This window comes from Acomys russatus, chromosome 4 (assembly GCF_903995435.1).
Source record: "Acomys russatus chromosome 4, mAcoRus1.1, whole genome shotgun sequence".
Taxonomy (NCBI): Eukaryota; Metazoa; Chordata; class Mammalia; order Rodentia; family Muridae; genus Acomys; species Acomys russatus.
This window is the reverse complement of record NC_067140.1, coordinates 7,433,429-7,447,182: the sequence shown is the minus strand read 5'-3', so window position 1 is coordinate 7,447,182 and position 13,754 is coordinate 7,433,429. Positions and strand designations below refer to the sequence as shown.

At 53.2% G+C, this 13,754-nt stretch overlaps 1 protein-coding gene across 1 annotated transcript in view; it reads right to left on the bottom strand.

Annotated features, from left to right (window-relative positions):
- Positions 1-1,799: 1,799 nt before the first annotated feature.
- Positions 1,800-13,754, bottom strand: part of Vstm2l (V-set and transmembrane domain containing 2 like) — a 28,442-nt gene continuing 16,487 nt past the window's right edge. Inside the window, exons 2-4 of the mRNA XM_051143682.1 lie at positions 11,459-11,628; positions 9,791-9,841; positions 1,800-2,649 (exon numbers count right to left, since the gene is read on the bottom strand). Coding sequence (XP_050999639.1) covers positions 2,383-2,649; positions 9,791-9,841; positions 11,459-11,628 — 488 coding nt within the window. The 3' untranslated portion in view covers positions 1,800-2,382. The remainder of the gene's footprint in view (positions 2,650-9,790; positions 9,842-11,458; positions 11,629-13,754) is intronic.

Below are 13,754 nucleotides of genomic sequence, written 5' to 3'. Positions count from 1 at the left end.
GTGTTCTCATTTGAAAATTGAAGAGTAAATGAGATGTAATATGAATGATTTCATTTTTCAATTAAAAAAAAAGGAAAAAAAGAAAAAAAAAAGAAAAGAAAATTGAAGAGACAGGGCCCATCCTGGGGGTGCTGTGGTGATTCAAAGGTCTTGGGCCCCATTTTATCCAGGTAGTGCTATGGTTTTTTTCTGAAGATGCAAAGAAAAGGACCTGCTGGCCATACTGGCTTGAGAGGTCCATGTCAACACATCCTCAGCTAAATTCTCAGTGGAACCATGGCAGTTGGGATGCCTCCAGGCAGGCACGATAAGGGAGAAGGGGTTTGGAGGGGTCCAGTCATGCTAGGGCCAAGCACTCAAACTTTTAGGCTAATTAAGGCTCAACTACTGCTTTTTTTTTTTTTTTTTTTTTTTCCGAGACAGGGTCTCTCTGTGTATCCTTAGCTGTCCTGGACTGGCTTTGTAGACCAGGCTGGCCTCGAACTCACAGCGATCCACCTGCCTCTGCCTCCCAAGTGCTGGGATTAAAGGCGTGCGCCACCACACCCGGCTCTCAACTACTGCTTGCAATAGGGCGAACTGTGTATCCTCCCTGTCCCTGATTTCCTCTTGTGTAAACAGGGAGATGGAGATGATGGGCCTAGAAGAACGTGAGATCCTAAAGCGGACAGCCTGCAGCACTGGCCTGGCCAATGTTCCCAAGGCTCTCACTCTCCCTTGCTCCGGAGTCATGGAGCAGGTGCTCATAGCAGGAGCCCCAGATAAAGTACTCAGACGAAACACACTTCATCACACCCTGTAAACCCAGGGCTGGAGAAGTGGAGGCAGGAGGATCAGGAACTCGGGGTCGCCCTTGTCTACGCAAAGGGTTTGAGGCCATCCCGAGCTACACAAGACCACATTTCAAAACAAAACTCAAATATGTAGGTGCTGAGATATAGCTCCACCGGAGAGGATTTACCCAGCATGTGCAAGGAACCCCATTCCCAGCACTCAAAATAAGTAAATAAATAAATAAAATAAAACAAAATAAAATAAAATATTTTGTTTAAAGGGACAAGCACAGTGGGTGAGACAGTTCAGCAGGTAAAGGCAGCTGCTTCCAAATCTGACGCCCTGAGTTCCATCCTCCGGACCCATATGGTGGAAGGAGACAACTGACATCCTTCGGTTGTTCTCTGACCTCTGCACATAAGCCCCCTCCCAATAAAGATGGACGTAATAAAAAAGAAAGTAATAAGGTTACTTACCTGTAGGTTTTAAAACTAAAAAACAAGCCTCCTAAACTAGGGATAGTGCCCACTTCTGTAATCCCAGCCGCTGGGAGATTGAAACAACAGGACTGAGGCTGTCTGAGGCTCTATCTCCAAATCTGATGATGATGACAAAGATGACGACGACTATGATATTAGTGGAAGAGTCACCACTGGGCTCGCTCTAAGAGAGGGAATGGTGGAGGAGACCGAGGGCCGAGGTAAGGCTCTGCTCTGGGGTGATAAGTTTGCTGGATGGAAGCTACAGAGATGTTTACCCACATGCAAACATCCTTCACAGGTTCTTACGTATGCGTGATTGCCGCAGAATGCAGGACTAATTCCGGTGCTGGTATTCGCAGTGGGGTCGACAAAGTCTGCTTCCCTCACCCTTTGGGGACCTCTCTCCACAGCCGGCAGCAGCTCCAGCTCTGGGCAAAGCTGCCAGGCTCCTCTCAGCACCAGGACACCGATGCTTAGTGTTGTGACCCGATACTCCCGCCCCCCAAAGGCTCCCCTCCCAGCCCCAGCAAAAACACTGTTGGTTTAAACCGCTTTATTGGAGTTGGCTGGTACTCACAGGTTGGGTCATATACACAGGGCCCGCTCACCCCTAGGCAAAGCCCTGGGCCTCCCACCTCCCCTCCATCACCGAGGGTGGCCAGAGGTTTGAGCCAGTTCCGGGGCGGGGTGGGCCCAATAGAAATATTTACAAATCACCAGGGTGGGTGTCCCCTGATCGGGAATGGGGAGTGGGGTGTCAGTGGAGGGGGGTCCAGTGGAGGGGGAAGGGGCTGGGAGTGGGGGTGCCGGCAGAGGGGGGCTCCGGGAGAGCCTCGGGGGCCCTGAGCGAGCCTGCTGGTGCTAACTCTGCCTGGCGGGGCAGCCTCCCGCGTGGGGCTGGTGGGGCTCCGCCTCCCTGGAGGCCCCCCGCCCCCGACCCGGTTCCAGGTAGAAAGACGTGGAACAGGAGCGTGGGGCCCCCGGCGTGGCTCCTCACCAGGGGGCTGGTCGCGAGGACGGGGTGCACGAGGCGGAGCCGGGAGGGGGATAAGCAAGCAAAGCACACGCGGGACTCCTCTGCCGCCGTCGCTGCAGGGCCGGGAGGACTGCATGCGGGGCGGGAGGGCTACAGGCTGCAGGCCTCGGGCAGAGAGCGCTTGCGCAGCTCCCGGCCGGGCTTGGGCGGTGGCGCGGGCGCTGCAGGGGGCGCGTCAGGCAGCTGCAGCACCGAGTTCTCCCCGGGCTGCACCCGCAGGTAGGCTTTGACCTTGTGGTGCCGGGCCTTGCCGTCGCTGAAGTCGATCACGCGGCACTCGTAGGTGCCTTCGTCCGTGGGCTTCACCCGCGACAGCCGAAGCTTGTGGGAGATGTTGCTGCCCACCACCTTGACCACCTGAGGGCGACAGAGGCACCGTGAGGACCGGCCGGGGTCGTGAGGCCAAGCTGCCAGGCTAACCCTATCCTAGATACAGCCAGGGAGGGGACCCAAGGTCAGCGTCCCATCAGTTGAGCGGCAGGCTTTTGGACAAACGGAAGCAGTGCTAATGCCCACCCACAGGGTGGTGCGTGCAGCCAGTGGAATACTCCCCGGCAGTGAAGAAGGGTGACCCAGAACCTGTCCTGTAAGAGTTCCACACGGAAGCAGAGCACAAACCTGGCAAAGTTCCCAGGCTGTCCCAGTGCTTTTGAATGAACTGGAAATCCCTGCATAGGACGAAAGCCTCACAGCAGAGCTTGGGTGGACCTTGGGAGACTTGGCGGGGGTGAGGTGTGTGTGTGTGTGTGTGTGTGTGTGTGTGTGTGTGTGTGTGTGTGTGTGGTGTTCTACAGTGAATGTTTGGGCCGAGGAAAATCTGCAGGGGTGACCTCTCATTTCACCATCTGGATCCTAAGGATCAAACATGTGTTTGGCTTCGTGGCCAGCACCCTGCTGAGCCACCCCACCAGGCCAAGGTTCTAGTTCTTTAAGATAGAGGCTGGAGCCGGAGCCGGGCGGTGGGTGCCGCACACCTTTAGTCTCGAGGCAAAGGCAGGTGGATCTCTGTGAATTCGAGGACAGCCTGGTTTACAAAGCAAGTCCAGGACAGGCAAGCCTACACCCAGAGAAACCCTATCTCGAAAAACAAAGACAAAAAATAAACAAATGAAGATCAAGGCAGCAAGGTGGAAAGAAGATTCAGTGCTTGAGTGCACTGGTTACTCTTGCAGAGAACCGGAGTTCGATTCCCAGCACCCACATAGCAGCTCTAGCGTCCATGGGCGCCAGGCTTCAGGCAAACACATAGAATAATAATAATTAAACCTAAGGGAGGGGGGCTGGAGAGCTGGCTCAGTGGTTAAGAGCACTGCCTGCTCTTCCAAAGGACCCTGGTTCAATTCCCAGCATCCATATGGCAGCTCACAACTGTCTGTAACTCCAAGATCTGACACCCTCACACCAATGCATATAAATTAAAAATTGAGTAGAAAAACAAAAACTGAGGGGGGGGGGGCGGGAAAAGACTCAAGTGGACAACCGGAACACTACAGTTGGATACTCCTGGAGATGAAATGAGTGTTAGCTTGTAATGTTTTAGCTTTTTTATTGATTTGATTTTTTTTTTCTTTTTAAGATAGGATCTCACTATGTTGTCCAGGCTGGTCTCCAAGTCAGGATCCTTCTGCCTTAGCCTTCTGAACACTAGATTGTAACACCTCACCTAACTCCTGACCCGGTTTTTAAGTTTCATTCTACAATTGGGGCCCTACTGTCCTGGGTCAGGTACCGGCCCGGGAGACAGCCTATTCATGCCTGTGGGTCAGCCACACAGACTTTCTAAAACTCTGGGTCCCTCCTGTGCCAGTACTTACTCCCCACCAGGGCTACCTTTTCATTTCTGTCATCATGGTTTAGCCATATTCCAGAACTCTCTACGGGGGTGGTGGGGTGTGTGCCAACTCTGACTTTCTTTCACACAGTGCAGTATCAGCTGGCTCTGTTCCTTGCTGTGTGGTACCCATCGGATGGCCACACTGCGGCTTGTCTACGGCTTCCTGTTGGCTGGTATTCTGGCAGTCTCCAGATTGGCACTCTTGTGAATAAACGTGCTGTGAATGTAACTGCTGGCAACTTTGTCTTCCATGACAAGAGAAAAGGCAGTTGGGGTGAAATGCATCATTTGTGAGACTGGGTGATGGGTATGGGGGCTCTGATCTATTTTTGAAATTTTTCTACATGCCTATAAGTTAAAAAACAAAATGTTAAAGAGGAAGGAGGTTGGGGGTGTAAGGACCCTTCTTAGCCCTATTCCAGTAGAACTCAATCCCCAGCCATCATCCGGCGAAACTCACCCTTTGGATATCACACTAGCAGGCTGCTCAGCCACCCAGTCCCCTCCCTGAATATAATGTCCCACTTCTAAATGGCATCAGCTGCCTTGTGCCTGCCAATCCCAAAGTTTTGCTTTAGGACCCTAGTGGGTTCCCAGCTGGTCTTCCCCAAAGTGAGGGACCCTAGGGTCCCTGAGAGGGTGGGTATGGCCTGTAGACATATTTCCCAACCTGCACTGGGACACATAGCTGGGAATACACAAGAAGATAGAAAACTCACAAAGAGCAGCCAGTGCTGGACTCACCCCATCTCCTTTTTCCAACTGGAGTGGAGCCCTACTGCCATCCTCTTGTCTTAGTGTGCTTATAAACAAGGTAACCATGTTACTGGTGGGGAAACCGAGAGTCCAAAAGGAGTCTTGGCCTGGTCAGGAGCCCAAGTCAGTATGCAGCAGGGCTGGGAACTGACATTGTGACAGACCCACAGAGGCATCACAGGCCCAGTAAGCACCCCCTGGTGAAGAGCCCATCCTCCAGGAAGCAGGAAAACACGGGCTTATGGTACACGAAGCATTGGGGTGGGATACAGACAGAATGTCCCAAAGAAAAACAGGCACCAGAGTCAATGGTCAGGTGCTTCCTCCCAGTGTGGGGCTCAGCTGGAGTTCACTGTGCCCCGCTCACTCTATCACCCTGACCAAGGGCACAGAAAGACACCCGCGGTCCTGCCATGCTCTCTGGTGAGTTAGGAGAAGCCATTGCAAATGTGCAGCGGGAGTGAATTACCTCAACATCTGTTTCCCTCACGGATATTAATTATCCTTCATTTGTCAACCCTACAAGGCGCTAATGGAGTAATAATGCGCAGCGCTGGGAGCAGCCGCTCCTGGGGAGGGAGGCCTACGCCCTGCCTTCGAGACGCAGGCGACACTGGCACTGAGACCTCTGGCCCTGGCTGTCTGCCCCCTCAGCAACCTCCCAGAGGCCAACAGACAGTGGTGTCCTTCAAAAGAGTGACGTTTCCGTCAAGGGGTGGTGGGACAGGTGTTACAGTGCAGGATAATCACGGGCGCCCTCTCCATCCAAGGCAGAAGCCAGAAAGAGGCAAGGCTACAGTCCCGACTTTGCCCTCAGCACAGGCAAGGACCCAAACAGCAAACAACCGAGCGCTTCACCTTCGCAACACAATGTCTCCGAACCTCCCCAGGATCCCCGAGGGAGAAAACCAAGGCTCCCAAGATCAGGGGTGCTTGGCCACCCCCGGGGCGTGGCCTATGGGCAGAAGCCCCTCCCACTCCACTCACCAGCCCCCAGCACTCCGTATCCCAGGGGATCCTGCCCTAAGCCTTAGCAGCGGAGGCTCCCTTGGAAGGGCTATTTTGCCTCAGTCGATTGGGATGATGCAAGAGCCTGCAAGGTCCTTCTCATACTGGAATCGTGCGACTAGAGAGGCCAAATGACACACCGGCAGGGCAGGCTGGCTGTAAATCATAATCACAGCCCACATCGACAGGCTTCAGCGATTAAGCACCTAATCACGCCGAAAGAGCCTGACCAGGCCAGCCCTAACCGGCCGCCAGCCTCCTGCTGGCCACAACCACACACCCCAGGCGCTGTCCTCTTAGCTGGGCCAGGAGGAAAAGACAGGCCATCGGTGTCCATGGTGTGACCCTTGCCTCTGTGTGGCTCCAAAGAGCGACCTTGGAGGAACTTGGGGAGGGAGGGAGGTGTTGGTTGATCTAGCCAGGGCCAGGCTCTTCTCCACCTGGCCACTTTACCAGCCCTTGGGCAGGTTCAAAGCCCAGGGTGGGACCCTATGGGTCTGAGTACTTCCAGTTGGCCCTACTGTGGTCACCTTGCTCCACGAAGCCAATCCAGCCCAGACTCCCATTGCTCCTGCCCCCAAACATGTGAGATACCACCCTTGTATCCAGACCCCACCGTCTGCAGGAGTCGGGGACAGCCTCTGACCCTGCCTGCTGGGTCTTCAACAGAGCCTCCTCCAGCGTCTTTCCAAAGCCCACCCACGCCCACCCCCCTTCGTTTTCTCTTCCTTGACTGGCTGCAACCCTACCCATAGCTGACACAGCACAGACAGCCCTGAAAGCCTCAGCCTTCCTCTCCAGGGAGCCCCCAGGCCAGTGTCACCTCAGGCCACAGGCTCTCAGAGACCAACCATCCTCCTCCCGTGGCGGTGGCAGCTGTCATGTTTGCTTTTATCCCCCAAGAGTAGTGGATGTGCCCTTTTCCACTTGGGCCTGGGGACTGGGCATCCATGACTGGTCTTCTTGGAAGCATTCCTTGCCTACTGTGAATGCAGCCATCACCTGACAGGCTCAGAGAAGAAGGGCCATTTTTTTTTTTTTTTCTTTTTAAACTAATTGTTGTGAGTGTGTGAATGCATGGGTACATGCCTGTTTTGACATGTATGTGGAGGTCAGAGGGTAACTTGTGGGGGTTGGTTCTATTATATGGGCCCCAGGGGTCAACATCTGGTCCTTAGGCTTGGGGCAAGCAGCACCTTTACCCACTGAGTCATGCTTCCTGCCCCATAGGGAACATCTTAAGTCAGGATGCCAGCACCATCTCTACCTGCCAGACACTAGTGAGTGATCAGCTTTAAGGCACGGAGCTTTCCCTAGATCACAGCAACCCTTCCAGACCTCGGACATGGCTGACAACACAGGTACCCTAAGCTTTGCAGGGATCTGCAGGCCATAGGTGAGTCCTGGAGGCTGGGCCCCTCAGCCCAAGCTAATTCCAGTTTCTAGTGTTTTCTTACACCATCTTATTACAGAAACAGAGCTAGAAAGGAGGCAAAGCCAGACCCAGAGCTCAGCAACTGGTGCGCTACTTGTCAGCCCATGGTGTCCTCAGGATACTCAACTGTCAGTCAGAATAGCTGACCCTGAGTCTGGACCTCTGTAGCCCCGTAGGTTCAGAAGTGTCCCTCACTAACTGCTGGCCTGTAGTTTACCTAGTGGTTCATCAAAGGCCCAAAGATGGCCCAACAGCTAAAGCTTGGGATCCAGTCTAGCAAATTTAGCTTTTAGGTGGTGTAGGAATATGAGATCTGGGTCCTCTGGGCCCTGTGGTCCTCCACTCACTGCATGGTAACACCCATGTGTACAGACATGTTTGCATATGCATTGGTCTGAGTGTGTGGGACAGAGATAGTAATCAGTGACTAGTAACTGGGCACCTAATATGTGCCAGGCTCAGTATTGGGCCTCGAAATGCAACAGTGAACCAGGCCCATCCTAGGCCTACTATCTCTGGCGGAGACTGACATGAAAGCAATACAGGGGTAGATAATGACAGGTGAAACACACCCAGCAGGAAAGGGAAAGGGTACCTCCCTCGGCTGAGCAATGAAGGGAGAGACAGGAATAGGTTTCTAGGCAGAGGGCCTGGCCCATGCAAAGGCCCAGGGGTTGGGAGGGACCAGATGGCCTTAGGCATGGCAGAACGGTCACAGAGCCTTGAAGGCTAAGAAGAAGAGTTTGTACCATTTCCTAAGACAATAAGAACCTAGGCTGGCTGTCTTCCTCTGTCTGTCTGTCTGTCTGTCTGTCTGTCTTTCTTTCCTTCTCTCTCTCTCTCCCCCTCACTCTCTGGGGTACCCCTCCCCCTTTCCTTCTCTCCCCATGCTCATTTAATAAACCTCATATATCTTTAAACAAACAAACAAACAAACAAACAAACACCTAGGCTGTGGGTGTGCCTTTGGGTGTGGTCTGCTCTGCTTCTGTGTTTAAGAAGGCTGGCTTGTGTGGCTGTGTGACATGCTGGGCCTGGTACCAGACCCTGAAGCCTCAGCTCGTATGAGGATTATGGGGATGGCTGGGGGTGACTTCTCACTCCCATGGAGAACATTTATTTTATTTAACTAATTAGCATTGCATTCCCCTCTCATGAGGCTAGCAGCCTGGAATTAGAATCCTCTCAGTCAATTAGATAATTCTTTCTTTGCCAGAGCCCAGAGAAGCTCATGACATGGGACATGATCAAGGTGGAGGGTGTGTCCTCGAAGGCGCTGTTGGTCTATATGGAGACCTCTGCCTGAGAGTATGAAACAGGGGCAAGCCCTTGGCTGAGGGCAGGAGGGCAGGGCTGGCTGCAGTTCCAGTGCCCCATCAGAAGGTACCAGGGATGCCTTGACCATTCGGTCTCTCACTTGCTAGCCCCTCCCCTAAGTGGCTGCAGGAGCCTCCTTCCTGGCCTCTTGGCCACAGTGCCCTTACTTGTCCCTATGGCCACCATGCTGCAACCCCAGGGCAGGAGTACAGTTTCTGGTGTGCCGGTGTGCCGTACCTAACTGGCCTCAGAGCCCTGAGTTCCCCTATAATCCCTAAGAAGCTGTAGGAGACCCAGCCAAAGGGGAAGTGAAAAGGTTGCCCCAGGACACTTGGGTACCTGCACCCTGGGTGTGTTGCTGGTGAACTAGCAGTCCGGTCCAGTCTTGTGGCCACACACATGCCCAGCCAGAACAGTCCCCTCTACTCTATGCTGTTTTCCCATCTTATCGTCTTTCTCGACAATTCCTATATCTTCCAAGTTGGGCTTTCAGTTCTCCAACTCCACAATCACTGTCGCATGCTAGCTCCCTGGCGTCCCTGGTTTCCATGGGCTCTGGCAGCGGGCAAGAGGTTCAGCAATACTAGCTACGTTTCCAGTACTGTCCGGCCTCAGCTGCCCAGCCAGTAAAATGGACAAATGCAAAAAAGATCGGATGCCTAAGGCAGGTCAGTCCTGGGGTCCCTGCTCCTGGAAGTCACACCCAGGGACACTGAGATGCTCCAGCATCAGTCATGATGGGCCAAAAAAGAGCCCACTCAGCCTCTGGAGACCTTGTCACTTCCTAATGACAAATGGAGCTGAGTCAGGCATGGAACACCACGGAGGCACACCTGGCCTTGGCCCGCCAGGGGAGAATTCGTCTTCTCTCTCCTGTCATTTTTCCTGCCTGCTATTCAATGAACGAAAAATATCTGGCAAAAAGACCCAGAAAAAACATACAAAAAAAAACAAAAACAAAAACAAAAACAAAAAACAACCCACCAAGCTGGGGCACCTCTCAGGGCCCCTCCTACTTCCTCCATCTTTTTGCTCAAGTTCCTTGCTGAAATGGACCAAAACAAACAACAACAACAACAACAAAAATCTTTTTGTTACAGCTGCATCTTCCATTAGACCATTTGTGAAGCGTCATTATCAAAACTCACACTTATTTTGGTGGCGTCCTTCCCCGAGTCCTCCTGCTGAGAAGCTTTTAGCTGTTGGGAGAGAGAGAGGGAGGAACAGAGAGCAGAGACAGGTGTTAGGCAGGGGTGGGGGTGGGGGGAGAAACACCATGGAGCCAGAGGACAGGGAGGATCATGGTCAAGGGGGCTGGACTTCATCCATCACAGTGTGTACAGCTGTGGAAATGTCACCTTGAATCCCGATCACAGAGACACATAAACATTCTAGTCAAAATTTAAAACGAGAATAAAACTAAAGGCTGGAGTGATGGCTGAGCAGATAAGAACACTTGCTGCTCTTCCAGAGGACCTGAGCTTAGTGCCCAGTGCCCAGTGCCCAGCTCCGAGGGATCCAGCACCCTCTTCTGGCTTCCACAGGTACTTGCAACCACGTGGTGCACATACATACACTTGGGCACACACATGCACTTAAAATAATAAATAAACCCTAGGAAAAACAAGATTCTAGCTAGGGGTCATGAGGTCTGGAATTGGGGTCCCTCAGCTCTGTGTTTACTGGCAATGCACGGGAGGGGAGCCAGCTGTCTGGACCCATGAGCGTGTTTGGCTATAAAGGAGGTGTCTCCATGTGTACAGTCAATTGAAAAAGAAAAATGTGCGTGGCATGTCCCTAGAAGTCTGTGCCCGCTCTCCATCTGGGACTATGCTGGGACTTTCAGTTCACATACCTGAACCTGTATGCTTGTAGCAGATCCAATTGGATCCCCGGCCGTGTCTTGGATGCCTGTACCCCAAAATACCCCCAGAATACTCCAAAATACCCAAAAATCCTTTCCTAAGGGCTACCTCTGGACACAAGGATCTTCTACACCTGTGTGTGATAGACTGACGTATTAGGGACTTGTTAGCCCCATAATCAAGACAGACTTTGCCACGGACTTGTACGCAGGGTGTGCGTGTGTGCACATGAAGATGGTACACATGGGTATGTATACATCAGTGTGCTGCTGTACACTGATATATGTGTGGGTTGCCATTGTCTCAGGCGTCCCTGAAAGCAGACCTGACGGAAGTGTACTTGACTTACTTGGGAGGGAAGGCCCGGAAACACTGAAGGGGAGCTAGGGAGCCAGACACCTGAGCTGCCAGGAATTTTGGGGACATGGGTCTTAGCAACATCGACTCAGTCATAAGGAGAAGAGGCAGGCTGCTTATTTGCCACGCCCTCCTATCTCTGGGCCAAGGCTGCCCCCATCTGATTTACACACAGCAAGTGCAGCTCTTAAGAGAAAACTCTTAGAGTGGCAGGGGTGATGCTGGGCAGGTGGTTGGGGCTGTGGCAGTGTGAACTCAGGAGACTGCATGTGGAGAGCTGAGTGTGTATGCTGTGACCCAGTGCAGGGAGCCTGTCCGCATGGAATCATGGATGCTTAGGATGAACCGTGTGACCACGTGGGTAAGGCCCTCTACAAACTACTGCCAGTGTGATGTGGAGAAACAGTAAGGAGGGTACTGAGACCTACACTACCTATACTCTGAAGGAGGCTCCACGCCTCTGGCCTCCAACTCTCTGACACTAGGGGATGGCCTAGAAAGCAGCAAGGTGTTGTGGAGGACAGGGATGCTAGGCACAGAGTTCCTCAAGGCCCCCTGCAGCATCCCCCAGGGACGCATGTCCCAAGGTCTTACCTGGTTGGAGGCCCATGTCTGCTTGTCGGTCCAGTCCCGGTGGCTGCGCAGGTACCACCATTGGATCTCCAGTGAGTAGGACGGGGAGCCACTTCCTCGGAAGGAGCAGGCCATCTCCACATCCTCGCCTGTTCGTGCTGTCATGTCATGGGGTGTCTCTGTGAACAGTGCTGTGCGAGGGAACAAGCAGATGAAGGCTCAGAAACAGAAGCCTGCCCCCAGGGCGGCTGTAAGTGGGAAGACACTGTCCTGGGGGGACATGGACAGAAGGGTGATGAAGGAAGAGATGACTTAAAAGTGAGCCAGGAAGCCAATGTTAATTCTTCTAGATTTTTCCATTCACTCCTACCCAGTGCCCAACCCTGTGAGCCTTACTCTAGGGTATGGCAGCCCCCACTACCTTCTAAACTCAAACCCAGCCATAAGGCTCCCAATTCCTCTGGGGTACACCCAGACACCCAGGTCCTCCTGGGGTGGGGGTGGGGAGCCTGTCAGGCTCTTGTTCCTCTGCCTGGGGTCCTGCAGCTTCCCTTGGCTCGGTTTACTCCTCACCTCCTGCCTCGCTCCTCCTGTGGCTCATCAAAGCTCAGTTTCAAGTCACCCTTTGTGGGGCCCTACAATTCTTTGTTCCCTGGTCACCAGCTTGGCTGCTCCAGATGTGATGAGCAGGGAGCAGAGGAGAAAGGCAGCCACCCTGCCTGGCATTCCTGCAGGACCCAGCTCCCACCAAGTCTCAGAACAAGCAGTTGGAGAAGCCAGCAGTACCCCCACCCCCTCCCCACCCAGGTTACTATGCTGCACCCACCCCCACCTCACAGGCCCAGCACCCCTCCCCTCCATATGCTCTGGCTCTTCCCACCCCCCCACCCCACCCCCCCGCAAAGAAACTGTCTGAGATGCAATTAGCATGCCTTCCTCCTCTCAGGAGAGATTATCTCACGCAGAAGAAAGGTGGTAGATGCCTAGCAACTGCAGGTCACCTCAGGAATGTGATGTCTGTCAGCCCCCACCTCTGAACTATGCAGTCCCCAGGCCTAGCTCAGAGGGACAGACACTAGCCCCAGAGGGTCTCCTGTCCCTAGAAAGAGGGAGCCTCACTGCCCCCTGCCCTCCACAGGACAGTGGAGTTTTGTGTGATCAGGTTTGACAACTGCACCCATCTGGAAGCTTCTCTGTCTCTGCTCTGCACAAGGTACCCATGTGGAGCTTTGCTCCCAGCAACATCTCTGGGCTGAGAGAAAGCCTGGAAGGCCAAGGCTTATAAAGCTTCTAGAGAAAGAAAGAAAAAGCCTTCCTGTTTCTCTGTGGACTGGAAGGGTTGGCTAGGCCTGGGTACATAAACAAGACCTGCTTGAAACACGGGGGTGGGGGGGTGGACTGCTGTGTCATTGGTACACAGGCCTGGAAAGGCCATGGAGGCAGCTTGCTCAGTCGGAGGCAATTGGGGAAACTTCCCTGAGGCGGTGTCCCCTGGTCTCAACCCCAGTGCACAGACCATCCTGAGCAGAGTAGAGAGGGGCTTTAGGTGGGAGGTGGAAGCGAAACTACAAACCCATTATGCAGGGCGTGGTGGCACACGCCTTTAATCTCAGCGCTCGGGAGGCAGAGGCAGGCGGATCTTTGTGAGTTCGAGGCCAGCCTGGTCTACAAGGTGAGTCTAGGACAGCCAAGGCTACACAGAGAAACCCTGTCTCGAAAAACCAAAAACAAAGCAAATAAACAACAACAAACAAACAAACAAAAACCCACAAGCCCATTGCTGTAGCTACTACGGCCAGCTCCCCTCCCCCACAAGGGCTCTGGTCCAGCAACTCTCTGGTCCCCCTCAGACTCATCAGAAGCACCAAGGTGAGATGTGGTAGTGGGGCCTCCTTAGGGTCCCTCAGTTTCAGCCTCACAGTGAAGAGTCAGTGTGACAGATAGGGAAGCAGGCTCTGTGCATGTGACAGGGCATCCATGTTTCCCTGTCCACACAGTCAGCCACACAGAGCCGGGGGGTGGGGTGGGGGTCCAGTGTGCTTGGGAAATTCTGAGCTCACTGGGCCAGGAGGCAGGCTGCCCGTTCTGCTCTCACCTCAGAATGTCTCCCTAGTCTCCCCCCCTTTTTTTTAAACAACCTGACCAAATCCAATTCTGACCAAATCCAATTTTATTTTATTTTATTTTTTTAAAGATTTATTTATTATGTATACAGATTTTGTTATAGATGGTTGTGACCCACCATGTGGTTGCTGGGAATTGAACTCATGACCTTTGGAAGAGCAATCAGTGCTCTTAACCTCTGAGCCATCTCTCC